Here is a 23,684-nt window from a genome sequence, read left to right on the forward strand (position 1 = left end):
TGGTTATACAGTAAATCGAAATATGAAGTTTGAGTTGAATATGAATATTGATTTCGCCTTTCATCAATGCCGGGCTTTGCAGAGTATGAATGTGTATCAAGACACGAAAACAAAACAAAAACAAGCGCCATCTATATGCACACATAACAGCACCCGTTCTACAAAAACTCACATGAACCAATCCCATCAACCCCAAGCATAGCCAAACCACTAAACTTTCTGATCAGGACATCGTTCGGCTACTTCAGATCGGCTGCCATCATGTCCTCTACTACCTTCATGCCAACCTCCTCACTACGCTTGGAATCCGAGAGATCATCGCCAACAACCCGCTGATCAAGTGTCAATTTCGTCTGTCCCAATGCATAAATTTGTTCCTCAATAGTACCCTTGGTCACAAGTCGAATCACCTCGACCTCCCTAGTCTGGCCCACGCGGTGTGCGCGATTCTCGGCCTGCACATCTTCCTGCGGATTGAAGCTGGAATCGAAAATGATGACCTTGTTGGCGCATGCTAGGTTGATGCCTGCACCTCCGGCTTTGGTGGACAACATAAAGACAGGGATTTCCGTCTGTTCGTAGAATGCGTCCAAAATTGATTGACGATCTTCGACATTGGTGCGGCCGTCAAGACGAAAGAAGCGCATATTGATTGTTTCAAGGACGTACTCCAAAATGTCCATGACAAGAGTGAATTGCGAGAAGATGAGGGTTCGGTCACCGTTCTCTTTGAACTTCTTCAGAAGTTCACAAAGCTTATCGACCTTTCCAGAGTTCATCCATTCTTGGTTTTTCAATGCGAACTGACCAAGTGATTTGGGGTGTTTGACACACATTGAATGACATTCGAAATCGTTGTAAGGTTGAAGCTCCTCGAAGATGATATTTGGATCGGAAAGAGACCACTGTTCCTCTTTCAAGCAAGCTTTGGACATCTTGGCAAGGATCTTTTCATTGTAAAGTCGGCGTTTCAAGAGCGGATGGATCGCTGAAAACCGTAGTTTCATCAAAATATGTGCTGATTTGTTCCCTGTCTTAATGCCCGCAGCACGGTCAAGAAGAAGCTTGCGTACTTCTTCATTTTCTTCTTGATAGATTTCCTTTTGTGTTTCATTCATTTCGCAATACTCGACCCGCGAGATCTTTGCTGGAAGATCAATGACTTGGTGTTTCTTCCGTCGAAGCACGAATGGTGAAATCATGGACCTGGCACGTGCAATTCGCTGGGCCGATAAGAGTGCAGCATGTTCCGCAGTATCTGTGGCCTTGGCCTTTTGCGTGAAGATTGTCTGCAAATCCTCCTTGTGCTTGTTGAACACATCGGGTAACATGAATCCAAGTAACGAGACGAGCTCCTGAAGATTATTTTGCAATGGAGTTCCAGTAAGCAATAACCGAAACTCTGCAGGGATCCTGACTAGCTGATCGTAGATCTTCGATTCACTGTTTTTCAAAACATGTCCTTCATCAAATACGCAAACACAGAACCCAAGATTTCTCAAGAATCGTGAATCATCTTTCGCCTTTGCTACGGTATAGGTAGTGATGATGACATTCACATTCTCAATATCGTCTTCAATGGCGAGTCGAATCTCAGCACGTTCTTGTTGTTTGGCATAGTATGGCATAACATTCAGCGAAGGACAGAATTTGTTAAACTCGCGCAGCCAATTCTCGATTGTGGAAGCTGGCACGACGATAAGGTGAGGGCCAGTGATACCTTGCTCAAACAAGTGAGCGAGAAATGCAATGACTTGGAATGTCTTTCCTAAGCCCATGTCGTCCGCAAGAATACAGCTAAGCTTCTTGTGGAATAGCAAGGACAACCAATTGATTCCCACAATCTGATAGTTCTTCAAAGTCCAATCTGACGAAATAATTGATGGTTGGGATACGAAACGAGACTTTCGCCCCCCATGGGCCACAACGTCGTCACCATCATCTGTTGTTGGCGTGCCAATCCCAGAATCGTGCTCCAAACTGACCAAATCTAACTCGCCATTGCCCTTGTTTCCAAACATATCGATACCCCATTGCTTCATTTCTGCGGCCAAGGGCTTTCCTAGGCTTTCGCAATGAGCCACTAGTGCATCACACGCCTGGTAACCTTTCATCATTTCGATCGCCTTGTCAACAACCTTGTCGCCAATAGGCTTCTTTGGTCTTCGGGATTTCTTTGAACCGGCAGTCTCTTCGGTAGCCTCTGTTACGGCTCGAACGGCGTTAAGCGTGCGGAAGGGACGCGCATCGATAATGATTGTAGCGATTGCTTCAGGCGTAGCAGCAAGGTCGGCGAGAGCTGGGACGGTGCACGTATTTATGAACTTAAGAACCTTCTTCTCAATCTCACTATCGTCCTCTACGGGGCTGGCTTCAGACTCGGATTCGGATGCCATACTCTCCTCCTCAGGTGAAGGCTCTCGTTTGAGGTCTTTCCTCCGAATGAGACGACCTTTAGGCTTTGCAATTTCAGGAGCCGGCGAGGCTTCTGAAGAAGTAGCACCGGGTCGAGGACCGCGCATCAAGCGCCTACCCTTTGGTTTCGAGTCATCCTCCGCGACGTCTTTTCTTTGTACATTGGCCGTGTACTTCTGAAGAATCTTTTGCTTCGACTTGATGTTCTGCTTCGCCATATTCATCCGTTCACGAGGTTGTGTAGTCGTAGCCAGCTCAAGCTCATCTGGTGAGCTGGCTTTGTCGAGATCTTCCTGTCTTGCGATCTGCTCAGACGCGCGATCCAGATTGCCTCCGTTCTGAGAGAAGGCTTTCAAGCCTTCTTGGATTGTGAGCGAAGGAAACAAAACTAATAAGCGCGTAACAAAATTCCGCATACGGTAATCCTCGATATCTTCAATGGTCTTGATGTCACCAAAGCCCTCGTCGTCATCCACAGGGATGGCGCGTGATATCGTCGTTTGTTTTAACTTTTTCGACGAGTCGCGATCGAGCGACTGAAGATGCTCACTGGATCTCTTATTATTAGGCTGGTACGCGAATCGAGCTGTAAGGTCCTTGAAAGCTCCAGAGCTCTCTTTATTCGCAATTGGCGACTCCATTATCTTTTCTGGACTTTTTGAAGGAGGTTTCGACAGGATGCGTGGCTTAATATTAGTCGCAATGGCCAACTCGTCTTCATCGGACGAGCCACCAGCGTAATTCGGACCTTCGTCGTCGCTTAGTACCGGCGCTCGTTTCTGTATGCGCGGGTTTGTGGGAGGACGAAATTGCGTGCCACTCGGGGCCAACAAATTTGCCAGTACGCCGCCGCCGTGAGGTCTAAGAGGAGACGAAGCAGGTCCTGCGGGCGACGAAGCAGCAACTTGGACGACTGACTTGGGTTCAATCGGAGTGCGGTCAATAATTTGGGTCGGCTGGGTGAAGCGCTGGGAAAGGGGTGTTTGTTGCGTCCTGGGCGCAATCAGGACAGTCGCGACGGTTTCTGCGTCGTCAACATCCTTGCGGAGGCTGGGAGTATCAGGGACAGACTCCTCCATGGTTTCGCTTGATTATTATTAGATTATAAAGAAAAGGTCATAATGTTCATAAGAAGAATCTTAGACAAAAAAAATGCAAAGAGATCAGATGTAAAGGATAATCATGGCCAAAAACGAGAGTAATTCGGATTGATGGAGTGCATCAAACTTGATCAAAGATGAAGCTCTTCAAAATTCCTGATGAGCGCTTGGTTCATTGGACAAAGCCTGACCGCGCCCCACCATAGGGTTGGGGTTACTCCACACTGGAGTAGCTAGGGTTACAAGGTTAGGACTGCGCGCTACCAGATTTGGTTTGTAGCTTTCCTTATATCATGTGATGACGACCAGGCTGCCTCATAATTACGCTTCAGACACCCCAGACCCTTCAGGAGACCTCGCTACAACCCAATCTGCTCCATTATCTTTCTCAACCTTCGCTGCCCGCCCCCAGCGATGGCAACCCCCAGCAGTAAACTGCGCGACCTTCTCCCCTGGAGCAACAAGAAGAAGGGAAAAAATGATGAGCCAGCAGTCGATGAAGCTTCACGGGTACGCAAAATAAAAGCAACCTTTTCGATTTTTCTCTGTGACCTCCTGAACGAACTGGAGGCGCACAGGGTACAATCCCATAAATTCGACTTGAATCTCTCAGCAGGGCTGGGGTATCACCATTGAGACCTTCAATCCAAACGATCAGAGTCTTTGTCGTGATTCATCTAAGCATACTCCTTTCTTCTCACCAATGGCACTGGAGACATTCAAAGAGTATGAACGTGACTTGGACCAAATAGGGGCAAAAGAGCTTGCAGAACGCCTAGGTGAATGGTATGATCCGGATCCGTAAGACTGGCCCAACGTCTGCTATCACAATGCTCGGGAATTGTGTCACTCACTAAGTATCGCCCTTGACGGTATGCCATACAAGAGGAATGGACGCGAGGAATTGAGTTCCTTCTCAGATGCTACTACATGGAACGAGATGTGACGACTCTGAAGAGGACGTTGGACTTCTTAGATTCTAATTCCCATCGCAGTCCACAGATCAAAGCTTTTACAGATCCCCGTGGCTTCGATGCGACCGAATGCTGGAACGATGAATGGCGATCCCAACTTGTGTATGTCTGGGCCGCAACAGATAAGCCACACATGATGGCATGTATCGGACATCATTACATTACGTCCATGATGATGATATTTTGTTCGTCAGCGAGATAGAAGTCATGGTAGCGCTGATGATTGTTCGACTTGCCAACGGTTCCTTTCCAAGCCAGAATATCGTTCCTGTGATGCTATTTTCCTATACAGGCCATAAGCGCGGTAGAATCCTACAAGCTTACATGAGTGCTACATCTCTTGTCATTCGAAAGAGTCAGTTCTTTGACTTCAGTTCCAGAGTGGATGCTCATCTAGACCTTTTCACTCGATATATGATGGGTCCTTTGCAAGGAAAGACTCTAATCCTTGATTCTCCAGACATCAAGTCAAACTTCGCTGAGAAGCTCTGCACAATCGATCGTCTAGATACTGCTGGAATTATCAAATAGGGTCTTGTTGGAACTCAACCTGCGTACCTAATAGTATGCACTTATTATTTAAACTCGAAAATCATGAGAGTATTGAAGCGGTCCTCCTGATCACTATGACATAATCGGCGTTTTAGATCGATTTTATTAAAAAGCTGAACATATACAATTAGGGCTCAATCGGCGTTAACCTTAACATGATAACCCTAAAGCGGATACCCAAGCTTCGATGAGGCCAACGCGACAGACACGTAACGCGTCGCTCCATCTGCTCTTGGTATACGACTCCATCGCTTCAACTCTCCACTTATCGTCTGGCTAGCTGATCAGGCTCCTGCAGAATGCTTAAAACATGCGCGCGCTGTCTCTCTCGGCGTGCCAAGGTACTATGTACTTCCAATCCAGCCACTATATTATGGTACCTAGTCATAGGTTACCATGCAACCAGTGCGATGCTCGCCTTCCATCATGCCTGAATTGTTACAAGTCAAGCCAGCCATGTTGTCTCGAGGCTAACGCTGGATGATAAGGATCACGGCACAATTGTCGTCTATGAATTCGGCACTTTACGTTGCGTCTCGAAGTCTGGTCACGCTTGCTTCTCAAGGGCGGGTTTGGGATCCATGAGCCGGACTGAGCGATTCTTTAGGATGATCAAAAATTTCGCGGTTATGAATATGACAGCGAAGTTAAAGCCCGGGTATTTCAGAGACAAAAAAGGGAATCCGCGCACTACCACGACACAGGCACTATGCTGACTTTCAGCAGTATTGAGAAAACTTCTCCGGCTAGCATTAGTCAAAATGGAGCTTACATTGATATTAAGTGGAAAGCGAGCTTCTAGATTGCCCATGGAAATTACTTATTTTACCTGTCAGATCAGAAATATTCACTAGTATGAGCCTTCTGGCAACAGATGTATGTATGAGAAAAAAATGATTGGTTGATATCTACCATCTAACACCACAAATGCACAAGCTAATGTCGAAACAAGTTTATGTAAAAGGAAAAAAAAAAGATATGTGCAATCATCCCGAGCCGGGAAGATGAGCCTAATCCACCAGAAGACGCCATATAGATGAGATTATTAACAGAGGGTATGATGAGCCAGAAGTCTGATGGCAATCAGACAGCTACGCTAGCATTTTGCTGCCTTGTTGACGGTGCCTGTGCAGATAGATCAATTTCGGTCTCGGGTGCCTTTGGGACACTTGCTCGAGCCGAGTTTGTTCTGATGGGACCTGGTCCGCTGTGAACATTGGACGGCTTCTTGCTACACCCTGAAGCTCCAGCAGCTTTGGCGGATTCGTTGTTCTCGATTGCGTTCTGCACGGCGGATGGCTTGGTCTCTTTCTCGATGCCTTCGCTGATTCCTTTTGATTCAAGGCCCAGGATCTTGTCAACTTCCATCGCTGCAGGTAAAAGCTCGTCAAATTCTAAGAATTGACAGATATCCACGTAGTTCTTAGACTGCTTGGCCTGTCCAGATGCCTTGTCTTTTGCCTTGATCATCATGTTGAGTAAATATTTGGTGTTTCCGAATCGATTCTCGACGCGGATGGCCTCCTTGACGTACTCTCGAACGACGTCCCGCCAGGGAAGTAGTCCTCCGTCGGCCTCAGACCTAAAACACGACGAGTTCGCTTCGGCGGATGTCGCAATCATAGCGCCATCCACATTATATTCCTTCATTAACTCAAGAGCCTGGTCGCGCGACGTGACATCTCCATTCATGACGCACGCAACACCTGCCTCTCGACAAACAGTCGCAATCATGCTGAGTTGTTCACGAATAGCCCTCTCTCTCGGCCGCATAGGGGTTGTACGACAATGAATTGTCAAACCCGTGATACCGGTGGCGACCAGTCGAGTAACAAGGGCCTTTGTCTCTTCCGGGTCTGAGAAAAGTCGAATCTTGACCGATATTCCGATTTTATATGGAGTCCCGACTTCGCGCACAAGCGCCTCGAGGATGGAGACGAGTTTATCGGGGGTTCGTAGTAATGCAGCGCCCATGCCACCGCTGGTACTGAATGGTTTCGGACAGCCTGAATTGACATCTATGCCGGCGACATCGCCGGCAACCACCTTCGCAGCCTGAACAGCTAGTTCAGGTGACGCCGTACCAATCTGGAAAATCAATTTTCCTTTCTCATTCTCCGGATCGATGCGGTAGATAACCGATTCCTTGGGATCAACGCCTTTGCTACTGTTGGACGGTATACGGGTGAATTCGATGGTATTATTTCGTGGGTTGACGCGGCGCTCAGCTCCCATGATAGCCTTGTCGATTGTTTCGGGACCCCATACGAGATCTGCTCCATATTTCAAGGCGATTAGTCGAGAGGGAAGTTCACCTGACCGCACCATGGGTGCGAGGGCGATCTTTCCACGATAATCAACCCCGTTGGCGGGAATCGGTACACGAGGGAACCCAGTCATCATTCGGCGGAGGTGGTTTAGCATATCATTATAGGACTGAATTTTCTTGGATAATGATTCTGAGCTCGATCTTGCTCGTTGGGTGTTGAGACTATTGGGTAGTTAAAAGCGGCGTGTGTTAGTCACAGATTACAAAATTTCGGGTCACGTGAAGATAACAGATTTGCTCAAAGTTGGTAACTAACTCTTATCGATATTTCCAAGTCTTGTTTACCACCAACTACGTACAACTACGATCGAGATGATAGCTCCAGATTGATTAAATATTTCAACAACGATACAATCAAACGATATTAAATCGAACCGCTGAAGCCGTTCAAACCTTCAGAAGCGTCATGGCATTTCATGCCTCACGACCGTCCCGTCCATCTCTGTAATATGATGGTCAGGAGGCATCTCAGAAACGTCCACAGCCTTAACCGGCGATGGACTCTGATCTAGTTCAATAGGTGCGAATTTTACATCTTGCTGTCGCCCGGTTCTTCTTTTCCACCAGAGGAATCCCAACGCAACAATTATCAAAGCCGCTACCGCTCCTACAACAGGTCCTGCGATCCACGATTTGTTGGACGAGGAATTGCTGCTGCTGCTATCAGCAGAAGAATTATCGCTGGAAACAAGCTCAGCATAGGTCGAATTCAACGGAGCTGTTTCAGTGCCCGTAGCATTTAGCAAATAGCAATTGTCAAATCCATCGGCAAACGAATTGTCGTAAAAGACGGCAAGGCATGAATCTGTTCCATTATGGGTGGCGCATTCGTTGATACACTCCGTAATATTCGCGCTATAGACCGATGTGATATTGCTGCTTCCAAGTCGGCCTTCAAAGCAAGTCACGTTGAATGTCTTGCCGTTACTTGAGATTTGTTGTGCATCGGTGTTCGGATCGCATGCATCGATTGACGGTAGATTGACGAGTCCAGAATGCGTATGCACGGTCTCACTGGTAAGAGTCCCATTTTGCGAGTTTTTCAAATAACAATTTCCATATCCCTCGCTTAAGTCGGAGTTCCATGATACTCCGAGACAAAGGGGATGCGCGTGGGCACATAGTTCCATGCACTCACTCATCGTATCCGTATGTGGTCTGTAATTAAGTCCCCAGGGAAAATAGTCGCCCCAGCCGGCCATATCCCTGTCACAGACGATATGAAATGGTGTGCCCTCGCTGGTTTCGATTACCGAGTTGTTTTGGTACGGACAGGTCCCGTCCAAGGCTAACAGGTGATTTGCGTATGCGATCGCGCTGTTGACGTTGGCATTATCGCTACCCGATGTGCTCAACATGGTCGAGTTTACGCCTTCTCCTTTGAATGAACATGTTTCATTTTGGGTGTAATATGTGACGCCGTAGCAAGCGGGCTGATACCACGAACACTGGTCCATGCAGTCAGAGATGCTTGCTTCAGTGGTGTTTCCTACTTCGGCAGCGAGCAGATCGATACCGCAGTATGTGTTGAATTGTAAGCCATTTGGCGTCGTATAGGTACCTGATGGGCAGCCCGAGGACGGGCCTCGCGATGCTAATGATGCTATCCAGAAAGAGTCAAAACAACTGCTATCTCTGTAGTTCGAGTATTCACTCACGTTGCTTAAAATAAGAGAGCATGGTGTTGGCTTCAGTCTCAATGATTTTGCGCTTCATTTCATCTCCTTCCTCGTCGAATCTGTCGATGCGATGCACGAATGTTAACACGACGAGGTGCGACGAGGAGAATATTAAGCAAATCCAGTCTCCCTGGTTCCATTATGGGGGCCCAACAAGTAGGCAGGGTAGTGGGATATACGAAAATAACAACCGCCAACAGCAGTCCTAACAGCCCAGTGCGAGCTGTTTAATTAGAGTACCATGTACGGAGTACTCCGTAATTAAGGCCCCTGAGCCACTGAGGTTGCAGCAGTTGTGGTCGATCTGACATATTTTCAACCAACCACAACGAGGTGCAAGTGTTGGGTGTTGGACATATTCATCCTCAAATCGGCTATGCTGAATTCAATCCAGACTGGCAACCGAGACAATCTTGAACTCGAGCAAAGTCACATTTTGTCCCTGAAGTCGTACTGATCGCAGTCCCTGGGCCTGAACATGACCAAGCGCGGGAGGCGCGTGGCTCGGGATGGCATGCCTGAGGCTTCACATGTTACCTGCCCGGTAAGGGGAAGGGAAGGAAGGGTCCGGTAAACTCCATCACGGCAACAACACACCCGAGAAAATCATCTCCCTTTGCTCTTGATTGCACAACTCGCATTGGAGGACAATAAATAGAGCTTGTATATCCCTGTACAATATCGACGAACAAACCTGTATCATCACCAGCATTTATCTGAGCGTTTCGTTTCCAATCGACCCAAGTGTTCTACATCAAAGCCGAGAAACTTCACAACACCTCGGCCTAACCTTCGACAAGTCCCGAAAAGCTGCCGCACCTTGGGCCAGCTATCCGCAACAGCCACAGACCGGCTAAAGAGAACAGGCCTGATATACACCAGGCAATTCCATACGACCGATCGACCTGGAGTATTTACTCCGACTTTCTTTCTGTCCCCCAATGAACCCAGGCACACCGGCGGCCGCTATTGCACGGGCATTGCGTCTGCGGCGGACCCAATTGGCGACGATGACTGGACGAGGCGTCTCCACCACTCCTGCTCCCTCCTCTCTCTCCACCATCCCACCTTCTACGGGACAAACAACTCATTCTTTTTCCTCCTCTCGTACTCGCTTATCTTCCAATTCATCGTCTCCCTTACATTCCAGTACGGCGCGATCGAATACTAGACCGTCTAGATCACACCCAGCGGCCGTCAATCGTGCTGCCCAATTAACAAAACATTTTACAACATCCTCGCCCGCTCTGTCCTCAAATTCTATCGACCCCGCCATGTCTTATTCCATTCGCAAAGTCGGCGCCGCCCACACTCTCGAGCACCGTGTGTACATCGAGAAGGATGGCGTCCCTGTCTCTCCTTTCCACGATATTCCTCTGTATGCCAATGAGCAGCAGAACATTTTGAATATGATCGTTGAGATTCCTCGCTGGACCAACGCCAAGCAAGAGGTATGCGGACATATTAATGCAACGGACCGTCAACAGCGCTAACGAAGTTCGTTGCCATTTAGATCTCCAAGGAAGAATTCCTCAACCCCATCAAGCAGGACACCAAGAAGGGCAAGCTGCGTTTCGTCCGCAACTGCTTCCCCCACAAGGGCTACCTCTGGAACTACGGTGCCTTCCCTCGCGTGAGTCCGATACACAATTCAACGTATCTAGATCATAACTAATGTACACAGACCTGGGAAGACCCCAATGTCGTTCACCCAGAAACCAAGGCCAAGGGTGACAACGACCCATTGGACGTTTGCGAAATCGGCGAACTTGTCGGTTACACCGGTCAGGTCAAGCAGGTCAAGGTCCTCGGTGTCATGGCCCTTTTGGACGAAGAAGAGACCGACTGGAAGATCATTGTCATTGACGTGAACGACCCTCTTGCCCCCAAGCTTAACGATATTGAGGATGTTGAGCGCCACCTCCCTGGCCTTCTCCGCGCTACCAACGAATGGTTCCGTATCTACAAGATCCCTGATGGAAAGCCCGAGAACCAGTTTGCTTTCTCCGGAGAGTGCAAGAACAAGAAGTGAGCCATTATTGCAAGAATTGGAGAAGAAGATTGAGTGCTAATCATATAATAGGTATGCCGAGGAAGTCATCCGTGAGTGCGCTGACGCCTGGGAGAGACTCATCACCGGCGCTGCTCCCAAGGGAGACATCAGCCTGTAAGTCAATAACTGTGGATACTTAATTGAACGACTCACTAATGTGCGACAGTGCCAACCTCACCAACTCCCACTCCCAAGACGTGGTCGAGCAGAGCGCTCTCTCCAACATCCCTGCCGGCGAGAACCTTCCTCCTGCTCCTATTGACGGCAGCGTCGACAAGTGGTTCTTCATCTCCGGTGCTGCTGTTTAAGGGGTTATTATCTTGCATAAGGCTTGTACAGGTTGCACAAGCTTCGCTTCATGTGGGATTTTGAACTCATCCTATACCCTTGCGCGTGAAGTAGAATTGATTGATGAGTGTCATGACTTCCTGCAGTCGGGCTGGTGGAGCTTAGCCAGAAGCAAATTCCAAAACATACAGTACGGAGTCGATGTGTTTTGTGTCCGTTGTTCTATATCATAGCCATGGATAGAGAAAACGAGTTCAAGGCATTAATTCAAAAAGCATACCCTTTCAAGTTAACCATACAAGTGAAGAAGTAGCTTCAAGTAGAATTTGTCTAAATTGATATACATGAACATAATAAAAATACACCCAACTTGATAAACAAATCAACCCTTCAAACTCTGCTCCCTCTCAACCACCCGCCCAACTCTCGCAATCTCATCCAACACATCCCCAATCTTCATGTTCCGTTTGCCAATTTCCAACTTAATCTCCTTGCCACCTTTGAACCCAATCGTGCATTCGGGTAATTGCGTCGAGTTCCTCGGTAAATGTGAGACTTTGATGTCGATGTGTGTTGCGCTACTTGTGGGCGCAGTAGATGGGTTTTGGAGAAGATTGAGGAGGATTCTGCATGGTCGTCCTAGAGGAGAGAAAGGGGAGAAGGCGGTTCGGAAGGATGTTATTGTTGAGACGGGAATGGTCATTTTTGCTGTTTTTCTGCAAGTCTCTCGGGACTCCGGCCGCTGTTGATTTTCGTGTATGGGGTAGTAGTCAATTGGGATTTCTGTAGATGTTTATGTTAGTCCGCAATGAAGCAGTGTGTGTGAGGGAGAAACACAAGATGGTAGTGAATACTCACATTCTGTTTGAAGAATGATCTAGTCGTTTTAGATCCTCGGAGCAAGCTTAAGGCCGGACAATGGTGTGACCCGGTGTGGTGTTGACGATTTCAAATCTCCGAAATCTTCAACAAAGTCCTTGTGGTAAGAAGTTATGAGTAAATGGTCTTTAAATGTTACTGAAAGGTGAAAATGTCCTGATGCTATTGCGGAATGTCTCGCGATGCGGAGGGAAACTTTCCATGTGTGTTTGCATCTTATGCAAACAACACCTTCAGGTACCCGCTTTCCTGTGATGACGATCGGTGGCAGCTTGATGCCACTCAACATTGAATTTCTTGAATACGGCCACGCTTTACGACAATAACAATCCTAAGTAAATCAGAATACCACTCGAAACAAAGTTACAGAATATACATTCTCATGTGCCACACCCTCCAAAGATAAACCAGACACAATGTCAACCCTCCACGCCCTCCAGTCCCGCCTTAAAGAAACATCCAATGCCCTCAACGAAACAAAACCTCTCATCGACCGGTTGCGAAACTTCACACATGCCATTGGCCAAGGCGACGAAGCGCGGCTCGAACTCGGTGCCGAAATCCACTTGCGACTGAAACACGTGGAAGATGATATAGAGATTTTGAATGTGGAGGTTCAAGGGTTAGAAGTTGCGACTAGCCAACAAAGTAAACGGAAGCCGACTAGTGATGTTAATGGTGGCGAGAAGGATGCGGAGAAGAAGAGAGTTATTGGTATTGCGGAGAGGTTGGCGGGTGAATTGAGGAGGTGCGTATTGCTATGTACTGTGCTCGAAGTAGGCGGCTGATTTTGAGTAACCAGGACAAGAACGGAATTCCGAACTGCGCAACTCCAGGCAAATCGTAATGCAGAGGCTGCTCGCAGGAAAGAGCGAGAAATGTTATTTACACGGCCCAGTGAAAGAGCCGAAACAGCAAAAGGGGCCAATAAGTTTACGCAGAATGATGTTGTGGTGAATGCGTCAAGTGATGTTACGGCAGCCCTGAGGAGGACACACGAGCTTATGCAAGCGGAGCTTTCGCGAAGTCAGTTTGCGCAAGAAACACTCGGTACGTTTCCCTTTATCATTGAACGTCTGTATTAGCTGGAATTCTAACATGTGGAATAGAACAATCAACCGCCGCACTCTCCTCCCTCTCCGAATCATACGCCAACCTCGACTCTGTCTTATCCTCCACCCGAACTCTCGTTAGCTCACTCTTACGATCTCAAAAATCTGATACTTGGTACCTTGAGACATCCTTCTATCTTCTCATCGGCACAATCGCATGGCTCGTCTTTAGAAGATTACTTTACGGACCGATGTGGTGGCTGGCCTGGATGCCAGTCAAGACACTTTATAATCTTGTGGCATCTGTCATTGGACTAGCTACTATTTCGAGTTCGGTGGCTACGACGACTTCTGTTGTTGGCACTGGTGGCACAGCAGTAGCGAATGTGCCAGGGGGAACTGATACACCAACTATAGTCATGGATGGAGAAAACGCGCCGGTTATGAAGACTTATGAGCAGATATCCGATGACATAAAAGATGAAGACAGTGTACTTGATAAGATAAATCAAATGGTCAAAGGAGATCAGCCGGGTACGCAAAACGAAGCAGCCGAGGAATATGATGGGCCACGAAATACGAAGAAGAGAATGTGGGAGGAGTCTGAGGAACGACGTGATGAGTTATAGAATAATGAATATATATGTAACATATTGCATTTGTCTGTGGTAATGCATGAACTATCTAGTCGCTAACCCTCTTACAGCCCCTAGAGTTTGGTACATATGTACCTCAGCGACAAAATTTGTATTTCTCAAGTCGTACATAGCAGAATTCGCAATATCTAGTGAGTCACTGTGGGAGTGCCCAACTGTAGATGAGGTAAGGGTTTATACCAAATCACTTTCAAACAAACATTACGGGGCTATTTCATTTCAAGGGGTCAGAAATGGAGTAATTATCTATTATTTATCCTCCGGTGTCAGAAAATATTCATGACTTGTATAGACGTTGCACACCAGGCATCTTTTGGGGGTAAAGTCCTCGGTAGTTTCTACCTTCTCGGAGGAATATCTCGAGGCTCTAACCAAATCAATCAAAGATTCAATGATTGCCAGCTGTGAGACATGGTGATGGCCATTAGACATGCACCATCTATTGATCTGTTTTGACTGAGGTTGTATGCTGACTTGAAGCCGAAAGTAGTAGTTACTTGTAGTCCTGGGAGGGCATGGAACCTTGGTACCTTGGGTTTGAATGGCAGCATACTAGACATATCGATGACACAACTGTTACTACCCAGGTAGCTTAGATTTCACTGTCAAGCGCATGATTTTGCTAGAAAGTTCTCAACTGTGAATAGTTGAAGCTGTACACGTACAGTCTAGCCCTAATCTAAGCCTTATCGTCTTATCGATAAGGATCCCCCCTAAGCTGTATCGGGCCAAATGACCTGGCGCGACACGGATAAGATTTGACGCGTCTCTCTGTCCTGCCGCGATTTCTTTGAGCTTAAGTCAACGACGGCTTGTCTACGCAAACGATACTCCTAACTTATCGACTGATTATTTGTCTAACCACAAAAAGGAGGGAACTGCAATGAACTACTGAAGATATATCGAAACCCAATGGCGTCAAATTTCTTCAACAACAAAGCTAGAGCTGCTGCTGCCGCTTCGGCGGCGGCTTCAGGAAACTCGAAGCAAAAGACATCAGAGAATGCGGAAGAGAAAGCGCGTTTACAGCCATGGGTTGAGAAATAGTATGTTATTTAATAAATATCACGGTTTGCACGGAGACCTGGAGCTAATGGGGCTTACAGTCGTCCCAAATCCCTAGACGACGTCGCAGCGCAAGATCACACAACCACAGTTCTCCAACGAACATTACAAGCTTCAAACGTGTGTACCATCATATACTGAAGCTAACCTTTGCAAAGACTAATGACGAAAATGTTGATAGCTCCCACACATGCTTTTCTACGGGCCCCCCGGAACTGGCAAAACATCCACCATCCTCGCCCTCGCAAAATCCCTCTTCGGCCCAACCCTCTACCGCACCCGCATCCTCGAACTCAACGCCTCCGACGAACGAGGCATCAACATCGTCCGTGAAAAGATCAAAGACTTCGCACGCACCCAACTCTCTCAACCAAGCGGCCTCGACGCCGCCTATAGAGAAAAATACCCCTGCCCACCATTCAAAATCATCATCCTCGATGAGGCGGATAGTATGACACAAGACGCACAATCAGCGCTCAGGCGAACGATGGAACAATACAGTCGTATTACACGGTTTTGTCTTGTTTGTAATTATGTGACCAGAATCATTGAGCCGCTGGCGAGTCGATGCAGCAAGTTCCGCTTCAAGGCGCTGGATGGCGTGTCAGCGGGTGATCGGATAAGCGAGATTGCCGCAGCGGAGGGATTGACGCTTGATGAGGGTGTTGTTGAGACGTTGATCAGGTGTAGTGAGGGTGATTTGCGTCGGGCTATTACATACCTCCAAAGTGCGGCGAGGTTGGTGGGAGCAACACAACCAGTTAAAAAAGATTCACAAGATGATACGGAGATGACGGATGCAGATAGTGCGCCTGCATTGATTACGGTGCGAACTGTGGAAGAGATTGCGGGCGTTGTACCAGAAAGCGTGCTAGACAAATTGATGCAGGCCATGCAACCGAAGAAGATGGGATCGGCGTACGAGGCTGTTGCGGCGGTTGTCTCGGATATTGTCGCTGATGGTTGGAGTGCCACACAAATATTGACCCAGGTATGCTTTTCCTCTTCGTACTTGCTTGTAAGATCTATTGCCTAATCATCTTCGCAGTTATACCGCCGCATTGTCTTTAACGACGCTATCCCAGATATCCAGAAGAATAAAATTGTCATGGTATTCTCAGAGATGGACAAAAGGTTACTCGATGGTTCGGATGAGCATCTCTCTATTCTAGATATGGTTCTGAAAATTTCGGGTATTCTTGGTTCCTAACGTGTCCAGAGGGACTCGAAGTGATTATGTACTACGTTATAGACCAATGCCTCCGTCCTAATAAAATTCTAATGATATGAAATTAACTAATTGATGCTGTCTCGTATCTAGCAATCTAGTAGCAGTAAATGAAAATGAAATCAGTATCATAAGTCGTAGACTCTGTAGAGAACTGTAGATCGTGGTCGTGCCCATTTGATGAAAGGAGATGAGAACATAAAGAAAAGATTTAAGTCGTTAGATTCGTAGCCTCTCTCGAGGACTGTAAATGGTAACCAATTGAATCAATCTTCCTTCATGCCATCCAAGTCGTCGTGCCTCATTGTACCATTCGTATCCGAAGAGTCGGTCGAATGTGTTAAATTGACAGTAGGAGTTGAAGACTGAATAGTTGCTTGGACTTGAGAGACATCATGGCCAGCATCGGAACTGGCAACAGTGGTGGTCGATGGGGTATCATCGTTATCCGTGGATTCCTGGGCTTGACTGCCACTGATACTTTGGTCGTCAACTGAAGTATTTTCCGTCGTTCCTTCCTGACTACCGTTCTGTACATCAGATTCAATTGCAGCCTGACTGTTGTCCCCCGAAGTCTCGCTGAGAGATTCTTTCTGAGAAGCCTTCCACTGCCCATGTGTCTGGCAGTCAACTGTCCAAACCTTGTGACATAGAGAGATAACTTCTTTTTTTTCGGCGTCGCCTGTTTTACCATCACCTGGCTCAATAATCTCGCCAGTTATCATGGGACTCGTGTGGATCAACACTTTGTTTCCCTTCAGCCTCTCGGCATATGTCTTCTCGTGTGATTGAGCGGCAGTTGGATCAAGTTCCATTGTATCTGGTTCGAACAAATCCGGACCATAAGAACAAATAACAGTGGAAGGTTGACACTACATATGGTAGGCTACCTCTCTGAACTTGCGGTAAATTATCTTCAAAGATTCACGCCTCTGGTCACACTGTTTCCTGTCCAAGCAGTCATTAAGAAGATATCTGGCGGGCTTTTCGAGAGAGACGAATTGTTTGCCGAGCTGTGCAATCCCTAGTTCGTATATACGATATGAATCAACAGACTTTTCATCTTTCAGATGAGAAACGATGCCATCCAATGGTTCAGGAATGATCATTCGCTTCAAAGACTGAAGCATACTAGCTGTCCACCGTTCGCGCTGGTCTGGAAAATCATTGCCTATAAAGAGTCATTAGTCGAATCGGCCCGTTGCATTGTAGAACATTGCACTCACACTGTGTCAGACCCTCTGCAAACTCTGCGAACAGATGTTCATTGTTTCCATATCCTAGAATTGTATTGTTTGGACGGGAATGCTCCTGAAACATCGCGTCGATGAAAACAAATGGTCGACTGACCAAAACATGGACAGCTTGAGCGTATAGAAATCCCTCTAAAAGCAGATGAGCGCCTTTCGATAGCTCTTGGATCGCGTCAAAGTCGCCTTTTGAGAAGACTTCTCGATATTGATCTATTTCGCACGCTGATAAGATATCTTTCTTATGAGCGTCAGGGAAAGCAGAAATCTTTGTGGTAGTGCCATATCTCTTGACCCAGTTCTTGATGTCTCTCTTCAAATTTATGAATTCCGTCTGCATCTTTGCCTTATCCCAGACTCCCTTTGTACCTTTACGTGCGTTCAGTACGGATTCTTTTGTGACATTTTTCACTGCTGTCTCCAACTTGCCGATTTTAGTTCCCAAAGTTTTCTTCAGAGTTTCCAAATCCTTGATTCGATTTTGTAGGTCTTTGATCTGGGAGCCATTGTTATTTATGGAGGGATATTTGCGGGCCCTCTTTGGCCTTGCCGTATTCTGTGCCATGGACCTTTTCTCTCGATCCACAGTAGCCTCTGGGTGACTTGAGTCGAGCGTGTCACGATTCATATCTTCAACTCCTTCAGATTCGGCAATCTGATCCGCATGCCGCTTTCGTGCCAAGGACCGTGTCTCACGCTGAGTTCTCACTTCTGGTTCTGAAGGTCTCTTCGTCAGCTTAAAAACAACGAGGTTGTGGTGGCAATCTTGCCAGGTAATGACTTATGCGGAGCGGAAGTAAAACCTGGTTTAGCCATCTGATATATAGAACGGTAGAAAAGTCAGTAATTAACTGAAGAAGACGATGACAATTGCTGACAGTAAGATCAAGTAATCAATGATCAATGGAAGAATTGGTTTGGAGAGTAAGCCAAGACATATGCCTACCTCGCTAGGATCTCATGAGCGGAGTGAAACCTATGAAGGAAGATGGCAATAGAATTACAGGTGAATCGTAATATTGATCTAAAATGAGTGAACGTTGCCGGCCTAAGTGAGGGTTGATGCTTGGAAGAACTGTACTTCTCAAAACAGCCAAATGTCCTAGGGTTTCGGAGAGTGGGAGAACATGAAAGGTCAAGATTCTTGGGACCATCAAGATGAAAAAGAGAAAATGAAGGTCAGAGATAGGACTTGAGAAGATTTTGAGAGAGGAAAAATGGACGAGGAAAGTGGAAGAGGGAAGAGGTTGACAGAAGCGAACAGAGAGATGGAATGAACGTGTCAAATAGGAAGGAAAGAGAGGTCTTCGCCTCACTTGCAGTTGGTGAAAAATCTGAGAGCCTACTTGATTTGGAAACTGTGAGAATAAGATGCTCAAGGGAAGATCTGAGATTGGCAAGTATGAAATAAGCCAAAAAGGGGAAACAAAGATGATTATGCTTAGTTATCAAGTAGATGAAGTATTATTGAAGGTTGACAAAGACTGAAAATATAGGTAAAGGATGATAGTTGAGATGAGATGAGGCCACTTTTGTTGTTTCAAATGAGACGATAGGGGAATAATCATCTGAAAGATATTCATGAGTTGGGATGGAAGAATTGCTGAGGGATGATGGTTGAGACTAAAAGGGGGAGTTTGGACGGTTGTAAATAATGGTATTTCAGGTTTCCCTGAGCATATGATAGTATACTTACAGGAAGGAAGATAGGTGGAAGTCGATGGTAGAATTAATTAGAAGTCAGTAAACTTTTCCCAAAACGAGATTGTTTGAAGTTGTGAGGATGGCTCATGGTGACCATGCTTCCAATTCAGAGATAGCAGGGACATGTTGAGGGGATAATGCTTGCACATATCAAAAATCATTAACGCCGAAAGCATAGTTTTATTCTGTAGTATATCAGGAATGATTCTACATGGAACAGCCGTAATTTTCTTTTGCTCTCGAACGTAATGGACTAGGCTTCATACCAGTCGGTGTCAAAAGACCCAAATTATCCATTTGTTGCCACTGTTTTCAGTTGGTGAAGCATAATGCACTAGGTAACTCTTTCTCAACAAGGGCTAGAGTTTATTTCATGGATCTGTGGAAACGCTCTTCATCCATATCGATTGAGGGGGATGGCCTAGATGTTGCCCCCCATATCGATATTGATAATATCCAACATTAATATTGAGTTAGAGATCAGAGGTGCTTCTAATTATCACCACTTAGATACGTTGGCATATTAGAGAGCGCATAATGACTACATAAAGCGAAATCTCTAAATAATTACAACTTTTAGACTTGCGGGGACCGTTCAAATGGCTGTTCGTTACAGTCAGGTTCGACTGTATGGCCATAGATTCCACTCAGAAACTCGCCGACGCGATTAAATTCTGCATGAAAAAAAGGAAAATTTGTTCGTATTTCAGGGATACGTGGACACCTTCGATTCGTCGATGCTATCTTGCAGGGTTAGAGAACGAGCCTCTCAGCCTTGCTCCGAGTCTGAAGAAACGAACAAGGCAGAGTACAGGCACCCCACGTGGCTTAGTATTATTCTGACAGCCTCAAGCTTCGGTTTTAGCACTGCAAAATCTAGTGTTTTAATAAAATTCTTTCGATTCCTACATCACTCAAGTTTGCAACATTTTCGAGGCAAGGAAATAGAGACCAGCGCTAAGTTGTCGACGAAATGGCTGAAGCCATAGCTGTGTTAGGTGTAGCTGCTGCAGCTCTCCAATTTGCAGATGTAGGCTACAGGGTTATTTCAAGATGCAGCTTTCTTATGAAAAACAGTCGAGAATATCCAGATTATCTTCAAAGGACGCACAGCCAAATGCAGCATCTCATATACCTTGCAAAAGTGGCCGCAGAGAATAGGGATACATCCCAAGCTATTGTATCTTCTGAACCACAAGATGCTGTGGATGAGCACCAACAGATCCAATCTACAATTAATGGGCCTGAACCTCCTGTGGTGATATCGACTCGAATGGAGACTATCTGGAAGGATTGTGCTCACCAAGCGGATGTTATTGATAACGCCCTTCAGAGTATGATGCGGGAGATCAAAGGTAGAGGATTGATTGGAAAATGGAGGCAGCTCAGCTTGGGTGAACGAGTGTACAGCATTGAAAAAGCCCTTGGTGAATTGGAAAGATCCAAAACGACACTTGGGTTATGGCTAGGGAACGAGTCCCTGTATCGATTGGGACGTATGCACCACGAATTAGCAATGATGCAAACTCAAATTGTGAAATCTGGTACAGTAAACTTCTAAAATTCTTTCATTATTCGTCCTGATTCCCTCCAGAGCGAACGTTATCTCGTATGTTCGAAGAATATCACAAGAAGACTGAGAATGGAGTCTTGCCCATGATTCAGCCAACACTAGCAAACGGGTCCCCAGATACTGATACATGCGACAAACAGACTAAAAACATGGATTTTGTAAGCTTCTCATGTAACGGTGGCTGGGAAAGCTAAACTGATGCGTACAGCAGAGGAATGATCGGGAGGGCGCTCAGCGTGTTCGTGCCGTAGTCAACAAACCAGGATCGGAAGTTATGCAAAGATCTTCGGCTACAGGTCAAGGAGGAAGTAGTATGGATTATTCGAGTTCTCCCTGGCCTAATCCCATGAAAGTTGAGTGGAGTAAAACCGTCACTGTCGCAGGCAACACTATCGTGCTTCAACTTGGAAGTCATGGAAAAAAGTCTATCACATTCGCCAACAAAGATGCCAAAAACATGTTTCTCAATGTTTACATGCGATTGCGAATGGCCTGGATTTCTAATTTGGTGGAGTTGAACTTTTCGCTTCAGCATTATCCAGGCGCTCCGTCAGTACAAGCCTCGCTCAGAACTCTTATACGAGTCAAGAGCTTACCGCTAGAGAGGTTTTTCTGGGGTATTTACGCTAAACCCTGGACAAGAGCTTGCCCAATCCCGACCCAAGAAGAGCAACTTCATCTGTTCTCTGTTGCGCGAAAGTTATTGCTGGAAAAATTCTATGCTGGCGACGCTTTCCCGAATGCCATCAACGCAGATGGCTTCACACTGCTGCATGTAAGGAAGTCATGGAGATTTCTTTCATACTGAGCAAGGCTAATGTCAAAAGCTTCAAGCCGCGCTATACAGTCCAGGATACGAAACACTTTTCACCAAGATGACTGACTTCCTGCTATCGACACGCGTTGATACTGATATGGTAGATAAGTATTTCAGGTGAGTTACCTGTGTGCTACCTACGTACTCCGAAGAAGATATCTGACGAAAGCATTTATAGAACTGCACAGAATATACTGTGCGATAGACTTCTACATTCTAAAGAGGGTACCTCACACACTGTTGTTGCTGAATCTCGGTTAAAATGGACTGGTTTTGTAGGAAATAAAGTCATTAACAGAAGAATAACCTTGACGGCGTCAGAAGTCCTCCGACTTATTCGGTACTGGCCAGAGGCAATTCCCGGTGAGTTTAAATGTTTATTTGAACTGCTCCATAAGATCATTTATGAATACATGATTGCAACCCGCCTACTCTAATTTAATTATTATGCAGATACAGAATATGATCAGATATGCGATATTGTATTGCGAAAGTCTATAGACGATCTGCAAAACTTACGAAGCTGGAAAGAGACATCAATCTCTCCACTACATTTCGCAGCCGCAGCTTCATGGCCTGCAGGAGTCAGGGCGTTGATTTCTATGGGCTACTCAAGATTTCAAGTCGATGCCATCGGAGAATCTCCTCTCGACATTGCGGTTGACGTTGGATGTATTTCTTCTGTCGAGGCTCTTTTAAAAGGCGACTGCCTGGGACTTTTAGGGCCTTATATGCAAAATAGGGATACGATTCTACCACTGGCATTCCTGAAAGCAGCAGCAAGCAATGACTCCCGGCTACATGATATTATCGTTGAATGTTTATTGCGGCATAATTTCCTCTTACCAAGGTTACTTCCATATCACGACTTGGCGAGTCGACTGCGAGAACATGATGTTATCAATTTCGCCGAGAAACTTTTCATCTCCGGCTTCCAGGATATTGAAGCTTATGACAGGTTCGGATATACACCGTTAATGATCGCCTGTGTCCGTGGAGACATAAAGATGGCATCATTTTTATTGCACCACGGGGCCGACCCTATGAAATTCCACGAACATGCTAGACTCAGAGCAGGTCATTTTCTCTGTTATGCAGGACAATTTAACATGCGAAAGTCTCATTATTCTTCATATTTCGTAACGGAAAATGGTTTCAGATCCAGAGATGATGAGAAACGACTACTTGAAGCTGCATTCGATACTTCAATTGATATAGGATCCCGTTGCCGCTGCTCTCCGGATAGCTTTACTCCTATCACATTTCTGTTTAGAAATTTTGGTCAGACAAGTACCTACCATCTGAAAAAGAGCTTCCAAATGATGCTTCGCAACTTAGACTGCTCTCCTGCCGACATAAAGAGGTATTGGCGTGCCTTTGTTGTGTGTGAAACGTTCAATCGCCTTGGGATGACTCATACTTGTCTCACGATGCTCCCCATGGTCCTACCCTTTCCTGATAATAGGAGGATTGAAATTGAAGACGAAGAAGAAGAGCTTTTTTTCCAGCTGGAAGAAGTAGTTGCTCGATTTGATCTATTTTCGGAGAATAGGCAAGACGATCTTTCGAATTGCATGGACGAATTTTTTGACGACCTTGACCTCGATCTTGGACCGAAAGATCCATTCGTAGAGTACCCTTCGTGGAGTCATGCATTTGATGACTGCCTTGGACCGGGAGAATACTTACCTGCTAATTGGTATATATCTTCCAGGGGAAAACCAATACAATATGGTTACAAAGAGATCATCAAGGAGGAATCAATGTTACGTTGGTTGTTCCCATGACAGATGTCAGAAACAACCAACTAGACCAGAAAGCTGCGCCCGCACATGTACATACCAACTAATCAAGGATAGTAAGATATAGCGAGAAACATTATTCAGACTGAGTGAGATTTTATTCCCGAAAATAAATACTTTTATTCTGGAGTCGTTTAGATTTTTATATTATGTAACGGCCGGTTTTCACGTAGGTCACTAACTAGTTAGCCTATACGGTAATAATACGTTTTATAATAACTAACCCTTCTTCTAGTAAGACAAACTCGTTCAAAGTCCTTGAGAATGG

General features: G+C 46.1%; 11 protein-coding genes across 11 annotated transcripts; 5 read left to right on the forward strand and 6 right to left on the reverse strand.

The window, feature by feature from the left end:
* Positions 1–239: 239 nt before the first annotated feature.
* Positions 240–3,494, reverse strand: EYB26_009812 (uncharacterized protein; the record flags this gene model as incomplete). Its single annotated transcript, XM_054269059.1, has 1 exon — positions 240–3,494. One exon carries the CDS (start codon positions 3,492–3,494, stop codon positions 240–242), a length of 3,255 nt encoding a protein of 1,084 aa, XP_054125034.1.
* Positions 3,495–3,929: 435 nt separating this feature from the next.
* On the forward strand, positions 3,930–5,020 carry EYB26_009813 (uncharacterized protein; the record flags this gene model as incomplete). Its single annotated transcript, XM_054269060.1, has 4 exons — positions 3,930–4,025; positions 4,132–4,316; positions 4,511–4,591; positions 4,684–5,020. 4 exons carry the CDS (start codon positions 3,930–3,932, stop codon positions 5,018–5,020), a joined length of 699 nt encoding a protein of 232 aa, XP_054125035.1.
* A 1,104-nt stretch (positions 5,021–6,124) lies between these two features.
* Positions 6,125–7,369, reverse strand: EYB26_009814 (uncharacterized protein; the record flags this gene model as incomplete). The annotated part of the gene is made up of 1 exon (XM_054269061.1): positions 6,125–7,369. One exon carries the CDS (start codon positions 7,367–7,369, stop codon positions 6,125–6,127), a length of 1,245 nt encoding a protein of 414 aa, XP_054125036.1.
* Positions 7,370–7,774: 405 nt separating this feature from the next.
* EYB26_009815 (uncharacterized protein) lies at positions 7,775–9,086 on the reverse strand (the record flags this gene model as incomplete). The annotated part of the gene is made up of 2 exons (XM_054269062.1): positions 7,775–8,973; positions 9,029–9,086. 2 exons carry the CDS (start codon positions 9,084–9,086, stop codon positions 7,775–7,777), a joined length of 1,257 nt encoding a protein of 418 aa, XP_054125037.1.
* A 904-nt stretch (positions 9,087–9,990) lies between these two features.
* Positions 9,991–11,410, forward strand: EYB26_009816 (uncharacterized protein; the record flags this gene model as incomplete). The annotated part of the gene is made up of 5 exons (XM_054269063.1): positions 9,991–10,500; positions 10,563–10,682; positions 10,734–11,077; positions 11,133–11,216; positions 11,269–11,410. The coding sequence occupies 5 exons, from the start codon at positions 9,991–9,993 to the stop codon at positions 11,408–11,410; spliced, it is 1,200 nt and encodes a 399-aa protein (XP_054125038.1).
* Positions 11,411–11,772: 362 nt separating this feature from the next.
* Positions 11,773–12,093, reverse strand: EYB26_009817 (uncharacterized protein; the record flags this gene model as incomplete). Its single annotated transcript, XM_054269064.1, has 1 exon — positions 11,773–12,093. The coding sequence occupies one exon, from the start codon at positions 12,091–12,093 to the stop codon at positions 11,773–11,775; it is 321 nt and encodes a 106-aa protein (XP_054125039.1).
* A 592-nt stretch (positions 12,094–12,685) lies between these two features.
* On the forward strand, positions 12,686–13,950 carry EYB26_009818 (uncharacterized protein; the record flags this gene model as incomplete). Its single annotated transcript, XM_054269065.1, has 3 exons — positions 12,686–13,017; positions 13,072–13,319; positions 13,379–13,950. 3 exons carry the CDS (start codon positions 12,686–12,688, stop codon positions 13,948–13,950), a joined length of 1,152 nt encoding a protein of 383 aa, XP_054125040.1.
* A 939-nt stretch (positions 13,951–14,889) lies between these two features.
* Positions 14,890–16,252, forward strand: EYB26_009819 (uncharacterized protein; the record flags this gene model as incomplete). The annotated part of the gene is made up of 4 exons (XM_054269066.1): positions 14,890–15,023; positions 15,084–15,162; positions 15,224–16,033; positions 16,091–16,252. 4 exons carry the CDS (start codon positions 14,890–14,892, stop codon positions 16,250–16,252), a joined length of 1,185 nt encoding a protein of 394 aa, XP_054125041.1.
* Positions 16,253–16,536: 284 nt separating this feature from the next.
* On the reverse strand, positions 16,537–17,085 carry EYB26_009820 (uncharacterized protein; the record flags this gene model as incomplete). Its single annotated transcript, XM_054269067.1, has 1 exon — positions 16,537–17,085. One exon carries the CDS (start codon positions 17,083–17,085, stop codon positions 16,537–16,539), a length of 549 nt encoding a protein of 182 aa, XP_054125042.1.
* Positions 17,086–17,142: 57 nt separating this feature from the next.
* Positions 17,143–18,336, reverse strand: EYB26_009821 (uncharacterized protein; the record flags this gene model as incomplete). Its single annotated transcript, XM_054269068.1, has 3 exons — positions 17,143–17,441; positions 17,497–18,237; positions 18,291–18,336. 3 exons carry the CDS (start codon positions 18,334–18,336, stop codon positions 17,143–17,145), a joined length of 1,086 nt encoding a protein of 361 aa, XP_054125043.1.
* Positions 18,337–20,341: 2,005 nt separating this feature from the next.
* On the forward strand, positions 20,342–23,401 carry EYB26_009822 (uncharacterized protein; the record flags this gene model as incomplete). Its single annotated transcript, XM_054269069.1, has 6 exons — positions 20,342–20,768; positions 20,819–20,955; positions 21,009–21,572; positions 21,625–21,731; positions 21,793–21,977; positions 22,068–23,401. 6 exons carry the CDS (start codon positions 20,342–20,344, stop codon positions 23,399–23,401), a joined length of 2,754 nt encoding a protein of 917 aa, XP_054125044.1.
* Between the last annotated feature and the right edge of the window lie 283 nt (positions 23,402–23,684).

This window comes from Talaromyces marneffei, chromosome 8, assembly GCF_009556855.1.
Source record: "Talaromyces marneffei chromosome 8, complete sequence".
In the NCBI taxonomy this organism is placed as follows: domain Eukaryota; kingdom Fungi; phylum Ascomycota; class Eurotiomycetes; order Eurotiales; family Trichocomaceae; genus Talaromyces; species Talaromyces marneffei.